This window comes from Spermophilus citellus (assembly GCF_964194105.1).
Source record: "Spermophilus citellus genome assembly, chromosome: 16".
In the NCBI taxonomy this organism is placed as follows: domain Eukaryota; kingdom Metazoa; phylum Chordata; class Mammalia; order Rodentia; family Sciuridae; genus Spermophilus; species Spermophilus citellus.
This window is the reverse complement of record NC_138196.1, coordinates 31,395,455-31,421,961: the sequence shown is the minus strand read 5'-3', so window position 1 is coordinate 31,421,961 and position 26,507 is coordinate 31,395,455. Positions and strand designations below refer to the sequence as shown.

General features: G+C 39.2%; 1 protein-coding gene across 6 annotated transcripts in view; it reads right to left on the bottom strand.

Moving 5' to 3' along the window:
• The window catches only part of UNC5D (unc-5 netrin receptor D), a gene marked incomplete at both ends in the record, with an annotated part of 514,193 nt that overhangs the window by 99,343 nt on the left and 388,343 nt on the right, over nt 1-26,507 (bottom strand). For 3 of the 6 annotated variants that reach the window (XM_081269820.1, XM_081269821.1, XM_081269822.1), the window contains 3 exons: nt 963-1,127; nt 2,838-3,005; nt 3,844-4,024. In XM_081269820.1, the coding sequence (XP_081125946.1) occupies nt 963-1,127; nt 2,838-3,005; nt 3,844-4,024 (514 nt within the window). The remainder of the gene's footprint in view (nt 1-962; nt 1,128-2,837; nt 3,006-3,843; nt 4,025-26,507) is intronic. The other 3 variants (XM_081269825.1, XM_081269824.1, XM_081269823.1) reach the window with 1 other exon arrangement.

The following is a 26,507-nucleotide window of genomic DNA, read 5'->3' as shown; positions in this document are numbered from 1 at the left end:
AAATTCAACATACTGTCATTTTCCCTAATAAAAAGTGACATATATTCCTGAAAAGATCTCAAACTATTGAGCTATATTTTTTTTCTAGATATCACCCCATGAGTTTTCCAAGAAGGGAAACTAGTTCCAGCAAATACGTATGCTCCCAGTCTTCTTTTTTTTTTTTTTTAAAGGATCCAAGTAAAATCAACATACCTCAGCTCATCCAAGTGGGAAATGGAGGAGGGGTTAATATTTACTGAGCACCAACTTGGTGCCAAAAAAGATGTCAATATGTCTTTTTCTCATTTTTCCTTGATAGTAACTGAAAGTGGCTATGATCACTTCTGGTACTTATAGTCACGGAAGTTAAGTGGCTTGGTTAGGGCCACAAAGAAACAAACAAACAAACAAACAAAAAACCCCTGACTCTTCTTGAATATATTTGATCCTCCCTTTTAACCCAGGCATACAGTCACTTGGAGATGAAAACAGTTTGCTCTTGGGAATAAAGCAAAGGCTTAGAAGTTTTGAAACAATCATGCCATTTTCTACCCTGTCTGATCAATGGGACATGAAACTACACACCTCTAGAGGTCTCCCTATCCCCCACCATTTGTAAGCTACAGTTGCAACACACATTCTTCGCCAAGGAATCCTGGCCTCTGAACACTTCCATGTCTTATAGTGCTGCAAAATTCTTGGGAGAACTCTAAGCACACAGTGGTCAGTACCAGAATTTCACCAAACACAAGTGGTAGCTACTGATAGTCTTAAATATTTTCTATCTGATTAGATTATGATAAAAATTAAAAATCGCCCCATGTTAGTATGCTTCCTACCTATTTGCTTTTTTGTGCCTGGTGATCTGGCTTCCTGCTGACTACTTTAACCCAGTTAGTGGTTGTGACATCCTTTCTTGAAGTATGTGAATATATGGACATCATGCACCAACACCGAAGACGTTAAACAGGAGGTGTTACCTAGCGTGCAGAGACCATCTGTGCAGTTTTCAGATTCCTGGCTGAGACCTTCACAGAATTTGCCCCCATTTCTCGGGGGTGGTGCTGAGCATTCCCGGATCCGGAGATGCTCACAGTCTGGACTGCAGACGGACCATTCGCTCCATACTTCCCAGCTTCCGTCCACTTCAAAAGGAAAAGAACAGAAACCATCATTAGAAGGAAGCAGCTGTCACGAGACTCCCTCCAGGGTTGCTGCTGCTGTCCTTAGCACTGGATTTTAAAGAAATCACCACCAAAATAACAATAAATCCACAGGTAAGTGTATCCTCTCTCCCTGTTTTTTTTTTCCTAAAAAAATGCAGTGATATAATTCTCTTACTATTTCAGGATGAGACAAGTTATTGAATTTAGGCAAGCAGCTGAAAGACCAGTATCTTTGGGTTGGCTGATAAGGGCATTATCTATTCTTCCCCAGTCTTTCATGCTCAAGTGCATCTTAGATGGACAGGTAAACTATGCAGTAGCCCTTGGTAACCAGCTACTGCCTTGTGGGTTGACACTTGAGAACAGAGGGTAAAATAAAAATAAACTATCTTCTAACCCTAAATGTCCCTATACTATTAAAAAATTAAACCCAAATATACTGATACTTTAAACTAAAACAGGTCAGTCAAACCCCAAGATGCCAGGACCTACATAAATAGAATTTCTTGGGTCATGGATTGCTGCTGCATGTAGCAATGAACAAACTAAACTTAATTCCATTAAAAATCAACCCTAGAGATTAGGGCAGATGTTTGAGACAATTGCCCCATTACCTCCTAGGAATAGTCTAACCATGCTTATTTGGGTTATGGTAGCACAATTTTTAATCTAAAGCAATTAGTCAAGAGTAGAGTAAGATTAAAAAACATAGTGAACTTGAGGCAAAATTTCTGAGTCCCTGAGTTGGTTGTACCAATTTATAAGCGATGCAACACTGGGCAATCATATGGCTACAATGACCAGTCTATCAGCTGGGGATAATAAAACTCACAACACAGAGTTAAATGACATTACATAGAAAAATATCCTGCGCAGTACCTGGCACATAGTAAGCACTCAATAAATGAAACTCCAAGAATATTCTGCTGGTGAGAGCCTCAACTTAGCTTTGGGTGCAACTAAGTTTGAAATTTTAGGCTCTGGTCCCGTGTCCTTGGAATTAATATTCTGTAGTGCATATGAGATGCAGGATCAATTTATTTCTCAGTGGGAGGATATGCTTTCCATAAAGAAAGCCATCTTCCATTTCATCTACTTTTCATTGTATGAATTGGGTTACAGCCAGGAAGAGGAGAACAGAACTGATAAAAGACACATTTGGTAAATGAGGTTTCTCTTTTCAGAAAGAAAGGCAAACACATACCCAAGGTAAAATATAAACTGCTGTGAGAAGTGTATGATCCCTGCCAATTGTATTATAAATAAATACAAAGCCAAAATGGATAAAAGGTCAAGTGTTTGGTACCTGATCCTTTGTGCTTGAAGAAAACAAACTAGTCCCTGCTTACTGTTATACAAAGACATGCCACAAAGAGGGAGAACCCAAGGAGAGAAGGGGGTGGCTTAGCCCAACCAAACAATGGTAGTATAAATGCTTCAAAGAGCATTTGGCTTGCAGATAATGAGTGTATGAAGTCATCTGCTTATAAAAAAAAAATGCCCTAAAACACTGAACAAGGGTATTGAATTGACAATGTTGCCATTACAATGAGTCCCTCATTAGACAAAGGCTCTATCCTCAGAACCTGGGAAAGGGTGACTTTGGAAAGGAAGGTTATATTGATTGCTTCACACCAGCTTAATAGTGTTGGTGGATCAGAAGGGAAAGGGAATCTGCGTATATCTCACCAGGACAAAGAGAAGTGCAGGTTATTTTCTGCACTGACATTCCCTCACAAAAGGCCCCACCATTGAGAGGAGCTGGGTTGGTGCAGGTCCGGGAACGTTTCTGCCATCCTCTACCACAGCGAACATTGCAGGCTGACCACTCTGTCCAGGAAGACCAGCCTCCATTCACTGAGAGACAAAAATGGGGAGGGGAGAAAAAAAAGGAGAGAGGTTTTTACTGATTGCCTACTATGTGCAAGCCACTGTGCCAGGTGTTGTGAGCTGGGCATCTGGGGACCAAGAGACGGGTGAGGCAGCCTGGGCCTCACCTCTGCTACCCCTCAATCTACTCATCTGTATTAGGCAGGATCTAGAGAGTGTGCTTTGTGGGGGAAATTATGAAAAAATAGGAAGACTTCATCAAAAGATCTCTAAAGCACTTGAAAATCCAGAGTATAAGAAGAAAATATCAGCATTTGAATTTCTATTACTTTAAGTGCTTTGAATATAAATCCCAAGGCTCTTCTATTATGGAAGGGAATGCCTTTAGTTAAACATCTGGGAACTTCTTTTCTATAATACCTGAGATAGTCAGCAAATAGTAATGTTTGTTTTTGGTGATTTCATATGCCAGGAGAGAAAGCAACTGGCAGAGGGAATGGGGATGGGGGGGGGGGGGTGGACGCTGGGTTTGGGAATGGAGAGAAGCAGAAGCTGCCCACTATGCTTTTAAACTATAAGCATAACGGAAGAAAACAAACAACTTTTATTATTATTTTTAAAGGGGAGAGACTGGAAATGTCACTATCTAATTGAAGTCCCATATTGGGCAGAACAGCAAGCACATCAATAGCAAGAGGGAGGTTACCTCACTTGCCAAGTGGGGGAGGCAGGACAGAGCACTGGAGTGGAGAGCCCCCCAGGTCCTTTCAGCTCTAAGCAGGGAAACGTTTAGTGAAATACACCTCTCTCTACTTTTCTGCCTTCTGCCCTCCCTATCCATTCCTGGCCTTTGGGCTGGTCTTACCATAGACCACCACGGTGGCTGACAGGCTCCTCCTCTTGGCTACTATGTTGGCTGCCATGCAAGTATAATTCCCTGAGTCAGAGAGTCGTGCCTGCCTGATGATCAGGTTATGGTCAGCCCTGGTGTCAATGTTCTCATCTTGTTCTGAGTCGATGGGTTCTTCATTTTTCAGCCATTCCACCTACAGGAAGGAAAGAAGGTTTAGAAAAGTTATTAGAAAAAAATAATAACTCTTCTGCAATCAGAAGGTGATTAGTTCTGGTGTGCAGGAAAGGGATGTACCTAACTCATAGTATAATTACGACTTTTTTCTTTATTCCATATCTTATCCTTTTTATTTAGTAAATCTTGTTCTATTCAGGAAATGGATACTCAATAAACTGAAAGTAGGAAAAGAACACAAATAGTCTACTGACTTTGACCCATTTTTCTAAAAACGCAATGGAAGAGAGAAAAGAGGTGACTGCAATTAGGTCATTTCATTTTATTTCATTACAATACTGCTGCTGCTGCTGTTGCCGCTGCTGCTATTTCAATAAAAATCGAGCTCAGAGAACCAACACACATGCTGAATTTATACTTTGTTTTGAGAGGCCATTTATTGAACAAAATTTTAAGTCAATATGTTTGTATTTAAACAAGTTTTAAAAAAGATGTGAGACTGTATAAAGGCCAAAGTAATCCAGATTCGAGTAATGATAGGCACATAAATTAAATTCAAATCTTAGTGTTCTCCAGATTTGAAGATCCATTTCTCAGGTGATTAGTTACACCGTTCCTCCAGTGATTCAGCAGACAATTGAGCTCTGGGTTATGCACCTGACCATGTAAGGCCTAGTCTCTCTGCTGGAGGAGACCATCTCCTCCGTTCTCTGAGCAGAGGCTAGTTCTTGATTTATTTCAATCTCTAGAGCTTGTTCCTGGAGAACGTATTGTACTCTCTCCAGCTCCACCTGGATCCTATCCTTACTAAGTTTCTCTCTCCTTAGACACCTGAGGAAGAGACAGATGGGAGTCTTCTGCTCCCCAAATCCTCATTCTTGGTCACATAAACTTAGCACCCATTTCATAAAGCTTGTCAGCCTCCTGTGTGTGATCTTTGTTCCTTCCCTGTTTGTCCTTTGCTTCCAAATCTAGGTAACATTTCAACTCTCCAGCGCCATCTTGGCAGCACCGGATATTTCTTGTTTGGCCATGACTGCTTAGCTTCAGTTATCAGAATGTGTAAGCTACCATAGTTTAAGACGTGTAAAGACTAATTTATCATAGCATGCGATGACAGTGACTACTCCAAACAGATCTCATATGAAAACATAAGCACCAGGGGGCATTTTGTCACATTCTGCCCAATAGGTATGCTAATTGAAAGTTGGTTTTAGAATAGGATGCTTCATTTCATTTTGTATTTAAATGTAAAAAAAAAAAAAAAACAAAAACTAATTTACCACCAGTAAACAAGTGGCATCTGTTATATAACAGTTTGTTATAATGATGGCTTGTTGGTCTTTATAAAAGGGGATTTACTTATCACAAGAAAATCTATTATGATCCTTCAATACTTACCCCAGATACCACTTCATTCATGAGTTTAGATACTAAAACTCATCACCCTCCAAATTTACCCAGGGAAAGTCAACTTGAGAAAAAGGAAATGATGCCAAATAGTCAGAAGAGGAGATCTGAGGCCTCCAGGAGAACACAAAAGAGACCTATAAAAGCCAAGTGGTACAGGACCATGAAATGGAAAAGCGTATCTCCCTAGCAGCATCCAGAATCGCTGCGGACATCACTAAGTTCCAACTTGGAGGGGCAGCTACTAATAATGGCATTGAGTCCAGAAGCACAGCTATCTGGAGAAGACAGGGCAGTGGAATGGATCACAGTCCACAGTCGACCCACCTCTGTGACACAATGTCCTCCATTCTCACGACCACTACATATTTCAGAGTCATTCGTTTAGTTATTGACAGATATGTGAATTCTTTGACTATCAGCGGTGGTACTGAGTGCTGCGTAAAGTGATGTGAACAAAACCAAAATGCCCCCTTCTCTCCTAGATCTTACATTTAATAAGTAAATCCATGTCTTCACCCGAAAATAACACCATCACCAACCTCTAAGATGAAAAGCTTCCTGTAAGGCCAGTAGAATTCGATTCTGAAAGTCAGCACCACTCCCATGTCACTGGACTGAACAACCAGGTCTAAACCACACAGGTCTGAGGGCTGTCGCTTCACCTGTATTCTCCTCCGGTTCACAAATCCAGGCAGGAGTTGCTAATTGTTCATTCCCGAGGTTTGCTATTTGTAGCATGTATAAGGCTCTCCCCGCCCTCTTGCTGTTCTTCTTTATTCTTCCCAAACAACTGGCCAGGAAGGTGGGGAAGTCTGGACTGGTCCACAGATAAATCATTTATAGAGAGTAGACAGGCAGAGAGTCCTGTGGGAAGTGGCCTTGGAGACTGACATGAAGACAGTCCCAGCACCTGGGAAGGAGAGAAAGCTTTCCTAACGGAATCTGGGCCCAGGGGTGATTAAAGCCACAGTCACCAGCAGAGATTTGGCTTCGGATTGAAAACTTACAGAAAAATAAACCATGCATGAAGCAAACTAGGCCAAGAAACTAGGAGATCATGTGCCAGAAATTTGATAAATAACAGATTCCCACAAGTGATATGGTAAGAATAATATGAACATCTGAAACACTCATTTAACTTGACAAAATCCCATCCCAGTAAACATGAGTATACCCTTTAATGTCTTCATTAAAAATAACAACAAAACTACATGACAGTTAAATAACTGAATAGTATTCTACACCACTAATAACAGAAAAACTAAACAACATCCTAGAGGTGCTTCCTAAGAAAAAAGCAAAGGGTATACTACATCACTACCACCTCTCTTCACACTTTCTTGTTTTCCTAGTTTCTTTGATTTTTGCTTGGAGAGAAGACAAAGGCTATTTCAGCTACTACTGCACTACCATTATATCCTTACTACCTAATCTGTCTGTGGCTTCCATTCCTGCCTCTACACCTGATTCACCACCAAGGGATCCAGTAACGCCACTTTCTAGCTAGAAATCCTTCAATGGACTCAAATTCTTCCCAAGCCTCATTAAAGTCCTTGTGTACAGCCCCCCTCCCTATCAGATGTCCACCTCAGATCCTTTAAAGAACTCCAGGCACACTCCAGTGAAGCCCTACCTACCGGATTCCTTTCTCTTCCAGAAAATTCAAAGCAAGTTCCAACCTCAGGGCCTTGATACCTGCTGATCTCTTTGCCCAGAAGATCTTTCCCACGGGCATTCCCCAGGCTTCTCCCACTTCCGACTCAGGGTTCAGATCAGACATGGAACCCTTTCTAGAAAAGGAAGCCCCTTCTACTCACCCACTTTGCTTTCACAGTTTTCCTAATACTTATCTCCACCTTAAAGATAGTAATACCTATTACATCACGATACCTATTACTTATCATATTTTTTGCCACTATGAACTTAGGAATTTACCAAAAGAAAGCAGTAGAAATGCAAATGAGGATTTAACCAAATTCAATTATTTGGGGTAGGAAAGGAGAAAGGAGGGGAGGGAGGAAGAAAGGAAAAAAGGAAGGAAGAAAGCAAATGAAGCATGTCAAAGTGGCACACCAAAGAATCAGGTTTTGTTTCAGCAATTCACAATTTATCAATATGATAGTATTATACAGGCATTAAAATTATGATTTCAATAAGTGAAAACACAGAAAATGCTGAAAAAACACAAGAGTCAAAATATAAAATTGTATGTTTAGTGTGACCTCAAATTTGTAAAACAAAATACAATCACAAACACATACATGCTTAAAAGATAGCAAGAAACACATTATGTTCATAGAGATCATAAGTAGAGCTAATTGTTCTTCCAAGTAGTTGATTGTGGCACTTTTAAGGAAAAGCTTTTTTTTTTTTTAAATTGATTTTATTTTTTTAAATACCCGACAGCAGAATGCATTACAATTCTTATTACACATATAGAGCACAATTTTTAAGGAAAAGATTTTGTAATCTGAAACAAACAAACAAACAAAAAACAAAACACCCCACTGCAACCGCCCCCCCCAAACACCCTTTTGTTTCTCATGTAGCACAGGAATTTTCAAATTTATATTTAGCCATTGAAAGTTTCTTAAATTCAAAACTGATCTGAAAGCCCCAAATTAAAAATGAATAAACAAGGAAAGACTTTAAGCCTGATGCAATTATGAGGTTTTCTGAGCTGCAGAAGGGAGGGACCAAAGCTGCCTAAGCTGGGCCACTCCGAGGTACCCAGTTTGTGCAAATCCAGAGAAGAGGAGGCACACCTTCTCTGTATACATCTGATGCCCCTAGAGATGCTCAGTTCACAGCCTAGGCTGCTATGTGAGCCGGTCCTGCTCTACAGCCTACCCCTCTCATCCACAATACTATGGGCACACCCTGTGGTTTGCTACTAGGTTTCCATATTATATTCTGGTATACTCGGTGTTCATAATGTCACAACTGAGGTCCATCAACCCAGTGATGTCTATAAACAATCAGCACATTAGTAGAGTACTAACTATGGAGCTGTTTTTTATTTGTAACCTAATGGTTTATCCATTTAACTGATGGCAGGATCTTTATGAGGAAATCAGTTTGGTATTTTCAGAGCTTATAAAAGTGACAAATTGTACTTAGATTTATGCGTTTGTCACTTAGAGAATCTTTAAAACATTTCTGATGAGCTAAGTGCTCCTAATATAGAATAGTGTAATAAATAAGACACACACAGACATGCACACACACCTGTGTGTGTGTGTGTGTGTGTGTGTGTGTGTATTCATGCTCACATTCTCTACACCAGCAGTTGCAAATTCTAGTATTCCTGGTGGCCAGGAAGGAAATATAAATTAGTGAGGTGGCACAGCGTGCAAGATAGCCATGTGCATTGTCTGCATATTAAAGACAAGAGACTATTCTTCATTTCCACAGAGGAATGAGCTCATGCTCATTTTTCTTAAAAAAGTGTGGCACTTTCTGTCTCCTTTTGCATTCCCACTTTAGACAGAGACATAGGTCTTTCTTTAAAAAAAATAGCACACAATGAAAAATGACAATGAACTCATTTTTGCTCAAAAATCATTTTGGTTTTTGATGCATCATACTGGTCTTCAAATTTATGAAATACTTAGCCTCAGTGTCAGGAATTATGGGAGAGGGGTGACTTAGGCGAAATGTAGACCCTAAGACCTGTGAAAATGCGTTAGCACTGGTCAGAGAACAAGTGTTGCCACCGTGGGAAAGTGCAGGTCCAGTGGGGCCAGAGTTTCTGTTTTTCACAAGAAGCCAAAGGTGTGTGTTTTTAATGTAATATTTCTCAATTCAAACATGATGGCTTGGGTCTTATAAAATATAATGTGAGGACCAAATAAAGCATGTTCATGAGTCAGATGTTGATTTGCACGCCTTCTCCATAAAAACCACGGTGCAGCAGCTTTCTGTTCCCTCGTGAGCACAATCACCAAGAGAATCTCAATGCCCTTCCCTGAAGTTAATTCATTTCCATTATTGGCATCACCCATTTCAGAATGTTCTGGTTCAGAGGTGTTATTGATTACTCTCATGTCTTTCTCATGGAAGTGACTGGCAGGCATCAAGCAACTTTTGACCTGTACACAGTATTCTGCAAGTATTATAAGGGTGTGCACAGACACTGAATCCAGAAATTATTTTACAAGAGGTTGCCAACACTGGAAATCCCTAATTAAGCTCTTAACAAAAGCAATACAAATTTTCTAATTAGCATTATGGGATCAATACATTGACCACACTGAGGCTAACAGACCTCTGTATCACTGATCCAAATGACCTCAGGCTAACGGGTCCTCTCTCCTGACAGAGAAGAAGAATGTTTCTGAAGGCTGTTGGAGACATTCACCCCTCAGAGAAACAATTCTTCATCAAGATTCCCTATGCTGGGCTCGGATGGATAATCACAGTTAGGTATATGTGAAGAAACTAGTTACTTTGAGGTAATGAGTTTATGCATTTTCAGGATGCCCGCATCATTAGCATAGTGTTATGTACAGATGGTCTGCAATTTGTAGATTTTTCCAGTTTATGAACAAATCTGGAAACACAGACTATCAAAGACCATTAGATTTCAAGCCAGATAGCAGGTTCCTCATCAGTCATTCTGGTTAACTGGGCACAGAAGGTATGTAATTGGTGAGCTAGAGGTTTTCCTCAGCAACAGGCAGCACCATGTCATGAGATGGGGAGGAGACTCCTTTGGAAGGAGCACAGAGATAGGTGCTTTGAGAGAGATCATCTTACTTGAGACCAGGGTTACCTATGGGCTGTTAGTATGTATGGTAACTGTGCTTCACTCTTTCTGACCTTTGATCAATCACATCTACCAATGTACGTACATAAACACTACACCTAAATGTTTACTGCCATGATAGCATGCCAGAGTTCTCATGTTCTCATACGGTGGCACATACCCGTAATCCCAGCAACCCTAGAGGCTAAAACAGGAGGATCCCAAGTTTGTAGCCAGCCTCAGCAACTTGGCAAGACTCTGTCTCAAAATAAAAAAAACTAAAAGGGCTAGGGATGTATTTCAGCTGTGGAGTGGCCATGGGTTAAATCCACAGTATCCCCACCCCCACAACAAAGAATTCTCATGTTGCTGTTCTAATTCTTAATATTCCATCAGAGAATGAAAAAGGTAGTCGTATTATTAAGCCTTATAAATGGAAAAAAAATTTAAAAAAACCCCAGCAAACATGAAACCGTCCAGTTTAGAAGGAAGAGAAAGCCAATTAATAGGCCAGCTCTCCTCCCATGCAGAATTGCAAGCCCTGGACCTTTGAATTCTAGATAGTATCAACCTTTGGGTCCCCTAGCAAGTACCCATATGGACCATGCATTGATGTTATATACTTAGTGCTCCTATCCCTCAATTCCAGTTCCTCTTTCTTGGAATCTGCCAGACTCAAGGTCAAATGGAATTGCTTAGATGGATTACAGATGCAATCTCAGCATTATGACTTTTGAAGCTTCAAAATTCGTATACACATTGTGATCCTTTTCTTACTGCCCTACTCATTGACAAGCTCCTTCAGAACATGAACAAAAAATCTTGCTTGCAGGCCAAGGGAGGGGGATATATTACTTGCTTTAGGTCAGAGAGTTAAGCATACAAAGATGTGATCTGAAAGAGTGACACTTGTAGTATAATCATTTTAAATACAGATATGACCTAGCGGAGTGATGTTTGTTGTGTAGTTATTCTTAAATGCTTTCTGGAAACTGCTAGTATATCATAATAGCCACATGTGGATTTGAATTTCTTATAGAATTTCATTTATTCACTCAAAATATAAGAGGAAAATTTTTTTTTCCCATACTACTGTCAAGGATGACTTGGGAAAGCAGCCTTGTTTCCTGGGACAGGGTAGAGATACAAGGCCACGTAGGTATGGTCAGGAGACCTCAGCAGTCCACAATGTGGTCACTTCTCACACTACCTCTCAAACCTCTTGTGAGGTTACAATGTTGCCAAGATCAAGTATGATGGGATTTATTTAGAGGAACAGAGGGCAGGTTAGCATATCGTACTGGCTCTTGGGCATCTAAACTGAGATGCACTCAGGGATAGAGGGGTAGGGGCAGAGTGGGCCAAGCTGAGTTAAGACAGGATACCACAGAGACTGAGAGGGATCCTCTGACCTTCCACACCCTAGGAAAATTTATCACTTACTTTAAGTCACACTGTGAGTTTTGATCAAATGGATCGATTCCCAGTCTGATAACAGTAAGATCTGGCATTTCTTGAGTGTTTACCACATGCCAGGTATTCTTTAAAGCACCGCATGAGCTAGCTGATTTGAGTGTTAAAAGATCTCTATGAGTATCTACCATTATTAACACTCCCAATTTATGGAAAAATAATCAGAGATTTAAGCACATTGACCAAAGTCAAATATATATATGATATATATATATAACATATATATAAAATATGTGTAATGTATGTATAATATATATATATATATATTAGTATGCATATATATATGTGTGTGTGTGTATTTTTTTAATAGTAGAGACAGAATTTGGATCCAAAGCTAAGTTTTGTTCTTCCTTTTAACCATTATCCTTAGTCATAGTATCGATTGCCAGGTTTGGGTGCTGACCACATACTCATTGAAGAATTACACTTAAATATAGAGGTTTATCACCATTGAAGATAATTCTAAAAATATAGTTTTGACTTTTATAATGATTCCTAAGGAACAATGGGAAAAAATCCTCCCTAACAAAAGCAACGTTGTCGAATAAGTGTATTGTCTCACATGACACATTAGAGGACCGCTCTCAATTGAACACAAACCTTGTAGTTGGGGTATACTAACATGACAGGAAGTTCAGAAAGTGACTGAATTATCCTGACATTAAAACACTACTCAAATGTAACATGTGTCTATGTAGTGCTCATAAAACGTCACGCCAGCCTTTTCAAAGTTATGCAGTATTTTATTTTGCCTTTCTGGCAAAGAGGAGAAATGAGGGAAGCAAATAGTCCATGAGATTTTGCTGTGAAGATACAGCCTACAGCCCTAAAATATTTCACAAGACAAACTGTATCCAAGTCAAGGGGGTGACTTAAAAGAATGCATTGCTCTTTTCAGAAAATGGACAAATATTTCTGTTCTTCTGTTGGTATTGGATATAAATGCAATTCTGAAGATGTGGTAGCCATTTTGTGAGCATGAGGAAAAGATAAGGAAACAGCAGAGATAACTTGTCACTATCTTTAGCCAGTAGACACATCAGTATCTATACCTTCTTGTCTGATCCTCACAACAAAGTAGGCAAAAGAAAACTATTTTTCCCGATTTATGCATGACATGATTTACCTAAGGCTACATGAGTGGGGAATGGCAGTTGGGGAATTAGGAGCCTTCAAATATCTTTTCTATCAGGAGGCAAGAGTCATTTTCTTAAGCCTCCTAGTGACCACACAAAGTGCTGCCCCTCAGCCATTCCCATGATTTGACTTGGCATTGTCACATGTATCTTAACCAGGACTTAACTGTCACATGGAGGGACACTCCTCTGCTCATAATGAAGCACATTATCTTCTAATGTTAGTTCAGGTTGTTACTTGCTCTGCCACTTTCAGAGTAGATGTCACCTGTCCTCCCTTCTCTCCTGGATAATATTTCCTTCGGGTTATTTATAACAGCATTGTCAAGTTTCCCCTTTCATCTGCTTTTCTTTCTTGACTGTATGGATTGATTTTAAAGCCCCCTACACTGCAGTTTTCTTCAATTTAGCTCCACTTATCTGATTATGCATCACAAAGGAAGCAGGAATTCAGCTTAATTGTGAAGCCACCACAGCAGAACCAGGCAAGTGGCAGAAACCTGATGAGCACAGCCAGAACCGCACACTCCCTGGTGCTGAATGAGATGACAGACAGGGTAACTCTGTGCAAGCCCGAATCCTGACTGTGGAGCGTGAGGTTCCGACGGGTGTGCCTCTCCTCAGATCAGCCTTGTCCTTTAACTTCCCTGCTTCAGTTATGAAAGTCAGGTGCAGCCTCATGCTATTCTTTAAAATTTATTTTGACAAGCAAATGGGCTCTGGGACAGTGAACATCCTCATCTACTGTTTACCTAGACTGTAACGTTGTCACGAGTGAAGAATGAAACGTGTTTACTTTAATGTACAGCGTTCCCAAGAATGAGGATCAGAGGAGAGGAGAACATTACACAGATGAAGCACGAATACGAGAATGGGGAGAGGTGCGCAATCAAAAGACGATGTGTAAGGCAGGGGAGAGGCTGTCATCTGCTTTTTGGCTGTGTTTCCCAAACTGTGACAGATCTTGCTTTTTAGCTAATTCTACCTTTGCTCATTCCCATCTGCGAGGGAGGAAAGAATTCTGCGTTTGAATCTCTGATGAAGCAGCCCTTAGGATGATGCTTCCCAGGCTTCATGTCCTGAATGCTCCGAATCTGCCATTTCATTCAGAGCATTATTTCTGGGTGGGAGGAACTCTAGTAAGACTCCATGACTAGCTTTCAGAGGCATTCTGTAGTTGGGAGGGACTGGGAATTGAACCAGGGTTTTGCCCAGGCTAGGCGAGCACTCCACCACTGGGCTAGACCCCAGCCCCCTCAGAGGGACTCAAATCCGTTTCTATACTAACATTTGCCCCATCATCTCAGGTATGTAAATAAGGTTTTGAAGTGGTGGTGAGGGGATATTAATTAACAGTTACCACTTTTTTTTTGCTGCTTGTTAACATACAATATATATTCAAGTGCTAAGAAAATAGCCATTTTACTAAGGATTAAAGCATTAAGGGTTCTAAACATTCATACGAAAGCCAGTTTTCAAAGCTGACTTCTATGTTTCACACAATTAGATAACAAAACACGGATATGTATCACTTACACAGAGATATACACACCATCTGAGAAATCAAATAAGAAAGAATAAGAATGTCTCCGTCAGCCACAGTGAAAGGCTAATCATGTAATGATCTACCAGGAAAATGCAGGGACAGATATGGATTAGCTCGGCTTCCATCTATTGGGTGGCTAGGAAGAAATTAGCATAATTATAAATTTGTTCCAATTACAGAAGGCAATTATCAGAGACCAGCTTACAGCATTATCCAAACGAAATCAGCAAAGTGCATCTGCATTCCAGGTACATGCCTCCGAGTTAATGGTGCTTAACAAAAAAAAAAAAAAAAAGGCTGTCTTCTCATTCTTTTTCCTTCCCTTTGATTACTGTACACACCATACAAGGTTCCTTTAAGATCACAGACACAAAGCCACCATGAAAGAAGAAAAAAATATACACTGTAAAGAAAGAAAAAATAATCATTCTTGATATGCTTGATATAATAACACAACTTCAAAACAATCCTGTTCGGACTCTAAAGTCTTGTATGGATAATTTCTCTGTATCCGTGGTTCAGATACAGGAGCTCACAGAGCCTTTTGTAAGAGAGGTAAACAGGGAGCCTACATCCTGGGAACAAATTTTTACTCCTCACACTTCAGATAGAGCCCTAATATCCAGAGTATACAAAGAACTCCAAAAATTAGACAATAAGATAACAAATAACCCAATCAACAAATGGGCCAAGGATCTCTCCAAAATATTGATTAGGGATAACAGTGTGACTAAGACTGCCATTACTTACTCCAAACAAAAGTTCTTTGTGTAGACACACAGGGCATCTCGCAAAAGCATGCTCGCTGCCCATTTCCCTGGCCTTCCCCGGTACAGATAAAACCTGATGCCTCATTAACTGCTCCTTGTGTGACAAGGGCCAGGTGATGCTAAACATGTTTTCTAAAGCAGGTGACAGATCTGCTCTCAAACTGTTGAACTGAAAATGCACTTCTATTTAATTAGCTAAGATAATACCATATAATCTAAGACATACATAGTAGAATTTGCCCAGCGACCAAGGAAACAACTATAAGAGATACTGAACACAATAAAGACTAGTAAGAGACACAAAAGCATACTTCTATCGAGGCCAAAGAAAATGGTTTTACTCTTAAAAAGGATGGTAGGCTCCCTGGAACTGTGGTAGGGAAACAGGAGAAAGGAAGAAAGGGAAAGAGACCGAATTTTATTTATACGGGTGGCCCACTGTGTGTCAGAATACCCTAGGCCTTTTCTCTTCGACTACTTAATGAGGTGGACATTATTAACTATGCGATTTATAGTTAAAACATAACTGAGCATTAAATAAACTAAATATTCAAACATGTTAAAAATCATGCCATCTTAAAAAAATAAGCTACATGCAATTCCTTTCCCCCTTCATTGTCAGAGATCTTGAATTCTTGAATTCTTCACTCAATAGTGGCCTCTCATCACCATATTTTAATATGGCTTCCACTCCATCGGTTCACGGAAATGGTGAGGTCAAGTTGTCCTTGGTGAGGCCAAGTCCTACTTGACTTTGGGGTGTAATAAGTGAGTGTTCTCCAAATGGTTCTTGTCCTGTTTGTATAATACCAACAACTCTGTCCTGCTCTCTGGCCTTTTTCTGTCTCTTTTGCTGGCTCCTTTTCCTCTGTTGAAACATCAACTGTTCTACTTCTGCAGGTCTCTGGGACAGCCCCTTCTTCACAGCTCAGCCCACAATGTCTTCCGGCATGATCTCATCCAGACTTGTGTGTCTACCACAGAACATTCCCACACTGACATCCTTAGTTCACTGACCCTCCTTGAGCTTCCGCCTCTTCTATGAAGATGCTGACTCAATATCTACTTTTGTGTCCTTCAGAGGTACTTCAAACTTAGCATGTCAGACTGGACTTGGAGTCTCCCCCACCCCCGGCCCCCCAGAAATAAGAAGAGATAACTTTCTTACCTTTCTGACATGAAAACATTTGAAACCTCATCAGAGAAGAATGTGCTTAAAAAAATTATCAAAGAATTGTGGATAATAATTTAGGGAGGAACAGGCAAAGCTAGTAGCAGACTAGGACAATAATTCAGAGGGGAAATTAAGGTGAGTTGAACTGGAAGGTTTAGGATGTATATGCAGTAAAGAACTGTGGCAAGAAGATGAGGATGAAGCAGGATGAACAGAAATTCATGACTAAACTTGATATAAAATTTAAGGAGTAGAGAACTAATATCTTGCATCCATATTTTGGAATTAGACAAGTAATAGAGTGAAATCTAGGAAAAATGGGCAGTTTGGGATGCTGTACTGATATTTAATGAATGATTATCACCTTGGTCCCTCATATACAAAGAGCATCCTGAAATCAACAGAAGAAAGAGGGAAAGAGGAATGAGGGAAGGAGATAGAAAGAAAATTGAACAGAGTAAGATAAAACTCGGCTAAATATGTGAATAATTAACTCAGTGATGCATAAAGTTAAGTATAACTTTAGAGTTAAATAATGCAACATGTATACCTCATGAACTCCAGACCCAAAGAGTGAACCACTTTTGGGATATATTTTTTCACATCTTAGGCATAAATTATACCTAAAGCTGGAGGCATAAGTAAAACCATGCAAAAAGCACAAGATGAAGAAACAAGACCTCTGAAAAATGTCATCAGTTTTAGACCAGGAAAAGGAAGAGGAAGCTACAAGAATTTTGCTAATCATGAAGAAAGAGCTAAATCATAAACTTGTGTGTTATGTAAACAAAAAAAAAAGAAAAAGAAAATAGAAAGAAAGAAAAAGAGAACCATTTTAAGTACAGAAAATCATTACCAAAGTCAAAAGTGAATTCAGATAAATCTCAGATTTCATTTCAACATGAAGCTCCTTCTATGGTATTTTATAATTAGTTTCAAGGATTCCAAAAGGTGATTTTTAATGAGAATAATAAGCTACACCTCAACCCTGTATTATTTTTCCTTAAGGCCGTAGTCCCCCCCACCTCCCCTTACCAGAGGTTTCACTTTCCATAGCTTTGGTTACTTGTCCAAAAACACAGCATGAAAACTTCCAGGAAAAAAAAATTAAGTTTTAAATTACGAACCCTCCTGAGTTGTGTGATGAGAGCTATTGCCATCTGGCTCTGTCTGCCCTGAGCATGAACCATCTAAGTCAAGTGTTCTTGAGTAAATATATCCCCAAAGTGACTTACTGTTCAGGTCTGGAGCTCATGAGATATCTACATGGTATTTTAAGCTTAACTATATGCTTCACTGAATTAATTATTCACATACTTAGCACATTTTTGTTTTTCCATTATATCCGTTCTGTATGCACTACCTGCCTTTAGTCACTTAGTAGCTGTCTTGGTTGTGAGACCAACTGTCCCAATAGTGACCGGGCTTGTATACAGGATTCAGTACTGTCTATCATTTCAGGCATCTATGGGGGTCTTGGAAAATATCTCCCATGGATGGGGGGACAAGCACATTCACTATGATTACCCCAGAGTCAGCAAAACAAACCATAGGCAGACAAAATATTAAACTATAATAAATGAAGCCACTAAAGTACCATAAGAAAGCATGGGTGAACACTTTTGTAATATTGAATGTGGGATGACTTCCTGCATGGCATAAAAGTCAAAAGTCATAAAGACTGAATTAAAATTAAAATTTTAAAATCCAATAGAGCAAAAGATGCCACAAACAAGGATAAATACAAAATACGTTTACAAAATACTTGCATCACAACAAAGTGTTTTGATATTAAAATGAAAGGAGAATTTGAATATATTTTACACTTAATAGATGCTGGTCAACATGCAGTACCAGCGTGAAATGACTCAACTATCAAGACTAGTTCTTAACATACAAAGAACACCCTGAAATCAATGAGGGATCAACATTCCAAAGAAAAATGATCAAGGTACTAGAGTGGATTATGGAAAACTAACTTAGGAAAAGTCCCTCAACCCCACCCACAATGAAAATTAAAATGAGATATTACTACTGCCTATTAAAATGGAAAATACTGAATCTATTTAGAGTTGGCAAAGGCATAAAGAAATAGAAGTTTTCATTCACTTGAAGTGGTAAGATTAAGTTAGTACATTCCGCATGTAGAATACCTTGCAATTTTTACAAGAACTAAAAATATTTATATAATGTCATGTAAAATTCCACTGGTTTTAAGTAGAATAATCATCGTAAAAACCCCCAGATATGGGCTAAAATGTTCATCACAACTTTGCTTATAGTAGTGAAGTAACTGTAAAAGCCTAATTTGCTGATTGATCAAATAAATTATGGTATGAAACCTAATGCAACCACCAAAGAGAATGATACATTTTTATTTTAAGAGAATGGGAAAGAGCTCCTTTAGCCAACACTTAGGGGCAAAAAGCAAGTATAAATCTCTGTTTACAACCTCTATGTTCAAACAAAAGCATCTGGAAGGAAGCTTACTAAATATTTGAAATTTTCCCCCAATACACTGGTAGATTACTGTAATTTACATATGAGTGATTCACCAAATATTTCTGGCTCTCTGTTTTAAAGGTCTGATTGCACTTCCATGTCCCTTTGTACATAGGTAGTGTTATATGATTAATTCTCACCAATGAACTGTCAGGGACTTCTTAGTACTAGGACAGAGTATTTATTTCTTGCATTACACTCTTCCAGACTTCACTTCTTTCTCCTCTGCCATGAGACCTCACAGATTTGGGTGGAATAACTGCTCCAGCTGCTTTTGGTAAGCCAAGCACCTAGTTGATAAATGACAACCACATAGCAGGAAAGAGAAATTGATACTTGTTGCTGTCGGGCGCTGAGATTTCCAGGTTGTTACTCTATCATCATCTGGCCTATCCTATTTTCTACAATTTATGTTTATAAGCAGGGGGAAAAGCCATTTTCATTAAGCAAAGAATATACAGTCCCAAGTTTGAAAAAAAAAAAAGTATACTTTTACTCCTGATCTCTAAAAAGTAAAACAATTACCTTAAATGACTTATCTTTCTCTTCTATAAACTAATACATTAAGTAGAAAACCATTCATTTCTAGAGAGCTAGCAGGCTGATGGTCCCCCTTCTCATTTCATCTTCATAGCGATGCTTACCTGGCTATTTCAGACAACTCCTTGAGTTTTACATAGTCTTACACAGGGTAGATGGCACAATGAGCCACTGGGTCAGAACTATATAGGCTCTACATTGTGCAGGGAAATTATTACACTACTTTACAAGTCATATGGGCTTCAGGTGACCATGCCATTTCATCAACAATATTAAGCTTTTCATTTTTGTTTTCATTATTTAAATAACACAGGCAGTTTCATGGGTTACAAACATTCCAACAGGAATCTAAAAAGATGTGACTTTGCATATCCAACATTTTCTCATTGGGGACCATGTTTACGTTTCTCATTTTAATCAGCCTGGTCAATTAAATTGGACAGTTTCCTATTTGTTTCCATCCAGTTTACCCTCCTCCTCTTTGCATTCTGGTTGTTTATGAACTATCTCAGAGCTGCTGTTTGAGCTTCACAACACTATAGGGAATGTTTAAAAAATAAACTAAATTGCCTTCGTGATTTTTTCTTTTTTTTTTTTAACTTGCTGAAAATGAGATTTCTCAACAGCCTCTACTCCACAGCCCCCTCCTTCCTTTTTAATTTAAATTTTGGTACTGAAATGAGTTTACAATATTACATTAATATCACTAGGGGAGATACTTGTTTCCCATGAAATGCACAGATTATTCTACAATTCTCCCCACTCCTATCCTTCTGTGTTATATGACTTCACTGTTGCCTATATATATATATATATAATTAACAGTTTATTTGCTTTAAAAAATCCACCTTTCTGTAATGCTTATTTCTTTAGAAGCATACATTTATAAAAAAATAAAATTCCCATACAACTCTCTCTCCACTGTGAACAATTGTTTGGATGAGATGATGATTATAGATTTACCTCAGGGCTGTTGGAGAGTTGACTCAGTCCCCAATAACCCACTTAACACAGGAAAACCATGATCAAAATTGTCACACAAAAAAAGTAAAGCACAATAAACTTTAGAATTAAACATTTATTCATTTAATGAAAAATAAATGTACATGTGCATATGTTAAATGAGTATATGGTTCATAAAGAATCAACTTAATATAGTGAAAAACATTAATGTACTAGAGCATAAAGGAATACATTACATTCTCCACCAATAATTCACAAATCGTACAATTTACATAGAGGTCACTGAGAGTTGATTCTGCCTAGTAGTGGCCTATTGAGTTACAATGGAATCTGCACTCTCTTCTTTCTCCATAAATTGAGAAAAATGGCATCCTCTCTCCCCTACATCATGGACCTCTTAGGAAGTTGAGACTGAAACTGGGCCCAAATTCCTGTGTAGAAGTGTAAGTTATTAATGAGGTAGCAGGCTCCAGGAACCCACATTCTCAGAGGGCTTCACTTTGGATGCAATGTCAATAGCTCAAAGAGAGGAGGACAGAACAATAGCCATTGGTGGGCCCTGCATTCTACTCAAAGAGTCTGAACCACCCTGAAGGCAACAAGGAGCCAGGGAAATATGTCACCCAAGGAGTGACCAATGGAGCTCCCCTTAAGACATCATTCTGGAGCCAACTGTGCACCGGAGATCCGGGCTGACTGATTCGTGCGGCCTGTCCCACGGCTACAGACAGCGGGGCGCCACAGAGGAGCGGTTAATTAGCAAGCAGGGAGAAAAGTGGCTGCGATTCTGTGAAATCCCGCAGGCTGAGCCCGCACTGACCCCCGGGCTGAGTACGGGATTTCAGAGGGGGAAGGAAGCGGTACAGTTCTATCCCCCACAACAGAAACAAAACAATAGAGTGCCGGGGTTCCCAATAGACACCCTCCACACCCAACAAATGGCAGGCCCAGAGTACAGTTTGAACTGCCGAGAGGCATCACTCAGGGGAAATCCGGTCTAGCAGGAGAAACCAAGACTAACAGGAGAAACTAGGGGACTAGAGGCCAGGCCCTCGTGACTGGGCGGCCGGAGAACGCCCGCCCACCGGCTACCGACCGCGCGACTGGGTGGCTAGAGATCACTGCCCAACGGCGACAGCTGGCCCGCTGCCAGCGCGACTGGACGGATTGAGTCCACCCCCCCACCGGCGACCGATCACCGGCCCGTTGCCTGCGCTACTGGGCGGCTGGTGACCGCCTGCCTGCCACGACCGGGAGCTGAAACCAACCAGAGACAGTCCAGTCACACCCCCCCCATTAGGACACCCCGGCAAGGAGCCTGGGGCCCGTCATAGCAGAGAAGTGACGTCACTGGAGCTCGGCCGTCGGAATTCCTTCCCAGCGGAATCCACGTTAGCAGGCATAGTTTAACAACACAAAGAAGAATCAACAGAGTAATACAGAACCAAAACAAATCTATAGAAGAGAGCAGAAACACGGCAATCAAATAGAGCTGGAAAGTAACTTGAACATCACGAGAAAACAAGGGAAAAAAGGAGTACAAACAATGCAGGACAACGTAATTCTACAGGAGGACATAGAAACTGCAGAAACAGGGATAGGGAAAGAACTCAAGGCATACCTAACTCAGACGGAAAGGAATATTAGAGAAGACATGAGACAGCAAGTCCAAGAAATAAAAGTATATTTTGAAAATGAATTAAACAAACAAATTCAAATGGCAAAGAACGAGCTCTACCAGGAGATAGAGATCTTAAAAAAAATCAAACAATAATCCTAAAATTGCAGGAAACTATAAACCAAATTAAAAACTGAAACGAGAATATTACAAATAGACTTGACTAAGTAGAAGTCAGAACATCAGATAATGAAGACAAGGTTTATCAACTTGAAAAGAATATAGTCAACACAGAAAAGATGCTTAAATCCCACGAGCAATCCATTCAAGAGATATGGGATGTCATAAAAAAACCAAATTTGAGAGTCATCGGGATAGAAGAAGGCATAGAGATTCAAACCAAAGGAATGCACAACCTATTAAATGAAATAATTCTAGAAAACTTCCCAGAGATAAAAGATGGAATGGACTGCAAAATCCTGGAAGCCTACAGGACCCCAAACATTCAAAACCATAATAGACCAACTCCAAGACATATAATTATGAAAATAGCCAACGTACAGAACAAGGAGAGAATATTAAAAGCTACGAGAGAAAGGAGGCAGATTACATTCAGGGGTAAACCAATTAGGTTAATGACTGATTTCCCATCACAGACTTTGAAAGTGAGAAGATCCTGGAACAATGTATTTCAAACGCTAAAAAATAATGGATTCCAACCAAGAATACTGTATCCAGCAAAATTAAGCTTCAGATTTGACAATGAAATTAAAATCTTTCACGATAAACAAAAGCTAAAAGAATTCGCAGCAAGAAAACCAGCACTGCAAAGCATTTTGAGCAAAATACTACAAGAAGAGGAATTGAAAAATAGTGCCCAAAACTAACAGCAGGAGGTATCTCAGTAAAGGGGGAGGAAAATAACCAAAAAGTAAAACTAGCCAAACTAAAATAAATAAATAAACGAACATGACTGGAAGTACAAATCATATCTCAATTGTAACCTTAAATGTTAATGGCCTAAACTCACCAATCAAGAGACATAGGCTAGTAACCTGGATCAAAACAACAAATCCAACAATATGCTGCCTTCAGGAAACTCATATGATAGGAAAAGACATACACAGGCTGAAGGTAAAAGGTTGGGAAAAATCATATCACTCACATGGCCCTCGGAAGCAAGCAGGAGTGGCCATACTCATATCGAATAAAATCAACTTCAAACCTAAGTTAATCAAAAAGGATAAAGAAGGACACTATATACTGTTAAAAGGAACCATGCACCAACAAGACATAACAATTATCAATTTGTATGCACCAAACAATGGAGCTGCAATGTTCATAAAACAAACTCTCCTCAAGTTCAAGAGTCAAATAGACCACAACACAATAATTATGGGTGACTTCAACACACTGATCTCGCCATTAGACAGATCCTCTAGACAAAAACTGAATAAAGAAACTATAGAACTCAACAGCACAATCAATAACCTAGACTTAACCGACATATATAGAATATATCAACCATCATCAAGTGGATACACGTTCTTCTCAGCAGCACATGGATCCTACTCAAAGATAGACCATATATTATGCCATAAGGCAACTGTTAGTAAATATAAAGGCGTGGAGATAATACCTTGCACCATATCAGATCATAATGGAGTGAAATTGGAAATCAATGATAAAAGAAGGAAGGAAAAATCCTACATCACATGGAAAATGAACAATATGTTACTGAATGATCAATGGGTTACAGAAGACATAAAGGAGGAGATAAAAAAATTGTTAGAGACAAATGAAAATACACACACAACATATCAGAATCTGTGGGACACAATCAAAGAGGGAAATTCATTTCTTGGGAGTTCTTTCCTCAAAGAAGAAAAAACCAACAAATAAATGAACTCACACTACACCTCAAAAACCTAGAAAAGGAAGAGCAAAACAACAGCAAATGTAGTAGAAGACAAGAAATAATTAAAATTAGAGCAGAAATCAATGAAATTGAAACAAAAAAAAACCACTGAAAAAATTGATAAAACTAAAAGTTGGTTCTTTGAAAAAATAAATAAGATAGACAGGCCCTTAGCCATGCTAATGGAAAGAAGAAGAGAGAGAACTCAAATTACTAACATACGGGATGAAAAAGGCAATATCACAACAGACACTACAGAAATACAGAAGATAATTAGAAAGTATTTTGAAACACTATATTCCAATAAAATAGAAGATAGTGAAGATATCTATAAATTTCTTAAGTCATATGATCTGCCCAGATTGAGACAGGAAGACTCACACAATTTAAACAGACCAATAACAAAGGAAGAAATAGAAGAAGCCATCAAAAGACTACCAACCAAGAAAAGTCCTGGACCGGATGGGTATACAGCGGAGTTCTACAAAACCTTCAAAGAAGAATTAATACCAATACTTTTCAAGCTATTTCAAGAAATAGAAAAAGAAGGAGCTCTTCCAAATTCATTCTATGAGGCCAACATCACTCTGATCCCGAAACCAGACAAAGACACTTAAAAGAAAGAAAACTACAGACCAATATCTCTAATGAACTTGGATGCAAAAATTCTCAATAAAATTCTGGCGAATCGAATACAAAAGCATATCAAAAAACTTGTGCACCATGATCAAGTAGGATTCATCCCTGGAATGCAAGGCTGGTTCAATATACGGAAATCAATAAATGCTATTCACCACATCAATAGACTTAAAGACAAGAACCATATGATCATCTCGATAGATGCAGAAAAAGCATTTGACAAAGTACAGCATCCCTTTATGTTCAAAACATTAGAAAAACTAGGGATAACAGGAACTTACCTCAACATTGTAAAAGCTATGTATGCTAAGCCTCAGGCTAGCATCATCCTAAATGGAGAAAAACTGAAGGCATTCCCTCTAAAATCTGGAACAAGACAGTGATGCCCTCGATCACCACTTCTATTCAATTTAGTTCTCAAAGTACTAGCCAGAGCAATTAGACAGACAAAAGAAATTAAAGGCATAAAAATAGGAAAAGAAGAAATTATATTATCGCTATTTGCGGATGACATGATAATATATTTAACAGACCCAAAAGGGTCTACAAAGAAGCTGCTAGAGTTAATAAATGAATTGAATTCAGCAAAGTGGCAGGATATAAAATCAACACACATAAATCAAAGGCATTCATGTATATCAGCAACAAAACCTCTGAAATGGAAATAAGGAAAACCACTCCATTCACAATATCCGCAAAGAAAATAAGATACTTGGGAATCAACCTAATAAAAGAGGTGAAAGATTTATACAATTAAAACTACAGAACCCTAAAGAGAGAGATAGAAGAAGATCTCAGAAGATGGAAAAATGTACCCTGTTCATGGATAGGCAGAACTAACATCATCAAAATGGCGATATTACCCAAAGTTCTCTACAGGTTTAATGTGATGCCAATTAAAATCCCAATGGCATTTCTTGTAGAAATAGAGAAAGCAATCATGAAATTCATATGGAAAATCAAAAGACCCAGAATAGCAAAAGCAATTCTAAGCAGGAAGTGTGAATCTTGGAGGTATAGTGATACCAGAGTTCAAACTGTACTACAAAGCAATAGTAACAAAAACAGCATGGTACTGGTACCAAAACAGGCGGGTGGACCAATGGTACAGAATAGAGGACACAGAGACTAATCCACAAAGTTACAACTATCTTATATTTGATAAAGGGGCTAAAAACATGCAAAGGAGGAAGGATAGCATCTTCAACAAATGGTGCTGGGAAAATTGGAAATCCATATGCAACAAAATGAAACTGAATCCCTTTCTCTCGCCATGCACAAAAGTTAACTCAAAATGGATCAAGGAGCTCGATATCAAATCAGAGACGGTGCATCTGATAGAAGAAAAAGTTGGCTACGATCTACATATTGTGGGGTCGGGCTCCAAATTCCTTAATAGGACGCCCATAGCTCAAGAGTTAATAACAAGAATAAACAAATGGGACTTACTTAAACTAAAAAGTTTTTTCTCAGCAAGAGAAACAATGAGAGAGGTAAATAGGGAGCCTACATCCTGGGAAAAAATTTTTACCCCTCACACCTCAGATAGAGCCCTAATATCCAGAGTATACAAAGAACTCAAAAAATTAGACAATAAGATAACAAATAACCCAATCGACAAATGGGCCAAGGACCTGAACAGACACTTCTCAGAGGAGGACATACAATCAATCAACAAGTACATGAAAAAATGCTCACCATCTCTAGCAATCAGAGAAATGCAAATCAAAACTACCCTAAGATACCATCTCACTCCACTAAGATTGGCAGCCATTATGAAGTCAAACAACAATAAGTGTTGGTGAGGATATGGGGAAAAGGGTACAGTTGTACACTGCTGGTGGGACTGCAAATTGGTGAGGCCAATTTGGAAAGCAGTATGGAGATTCCTGGGAAAGCTGGGAATGTATCCACCATTTGACCCAGCTATCGCCCTTCAGGGACTATTCCCTGAGGACCTTAAAAGAGCATACTATAGGGATACTGCCACATCAATGATTATAGCGGCACAATTCACAATAGCTAGACTGTGGAACCAACCTAGATGCCCTTCAATAGATGAA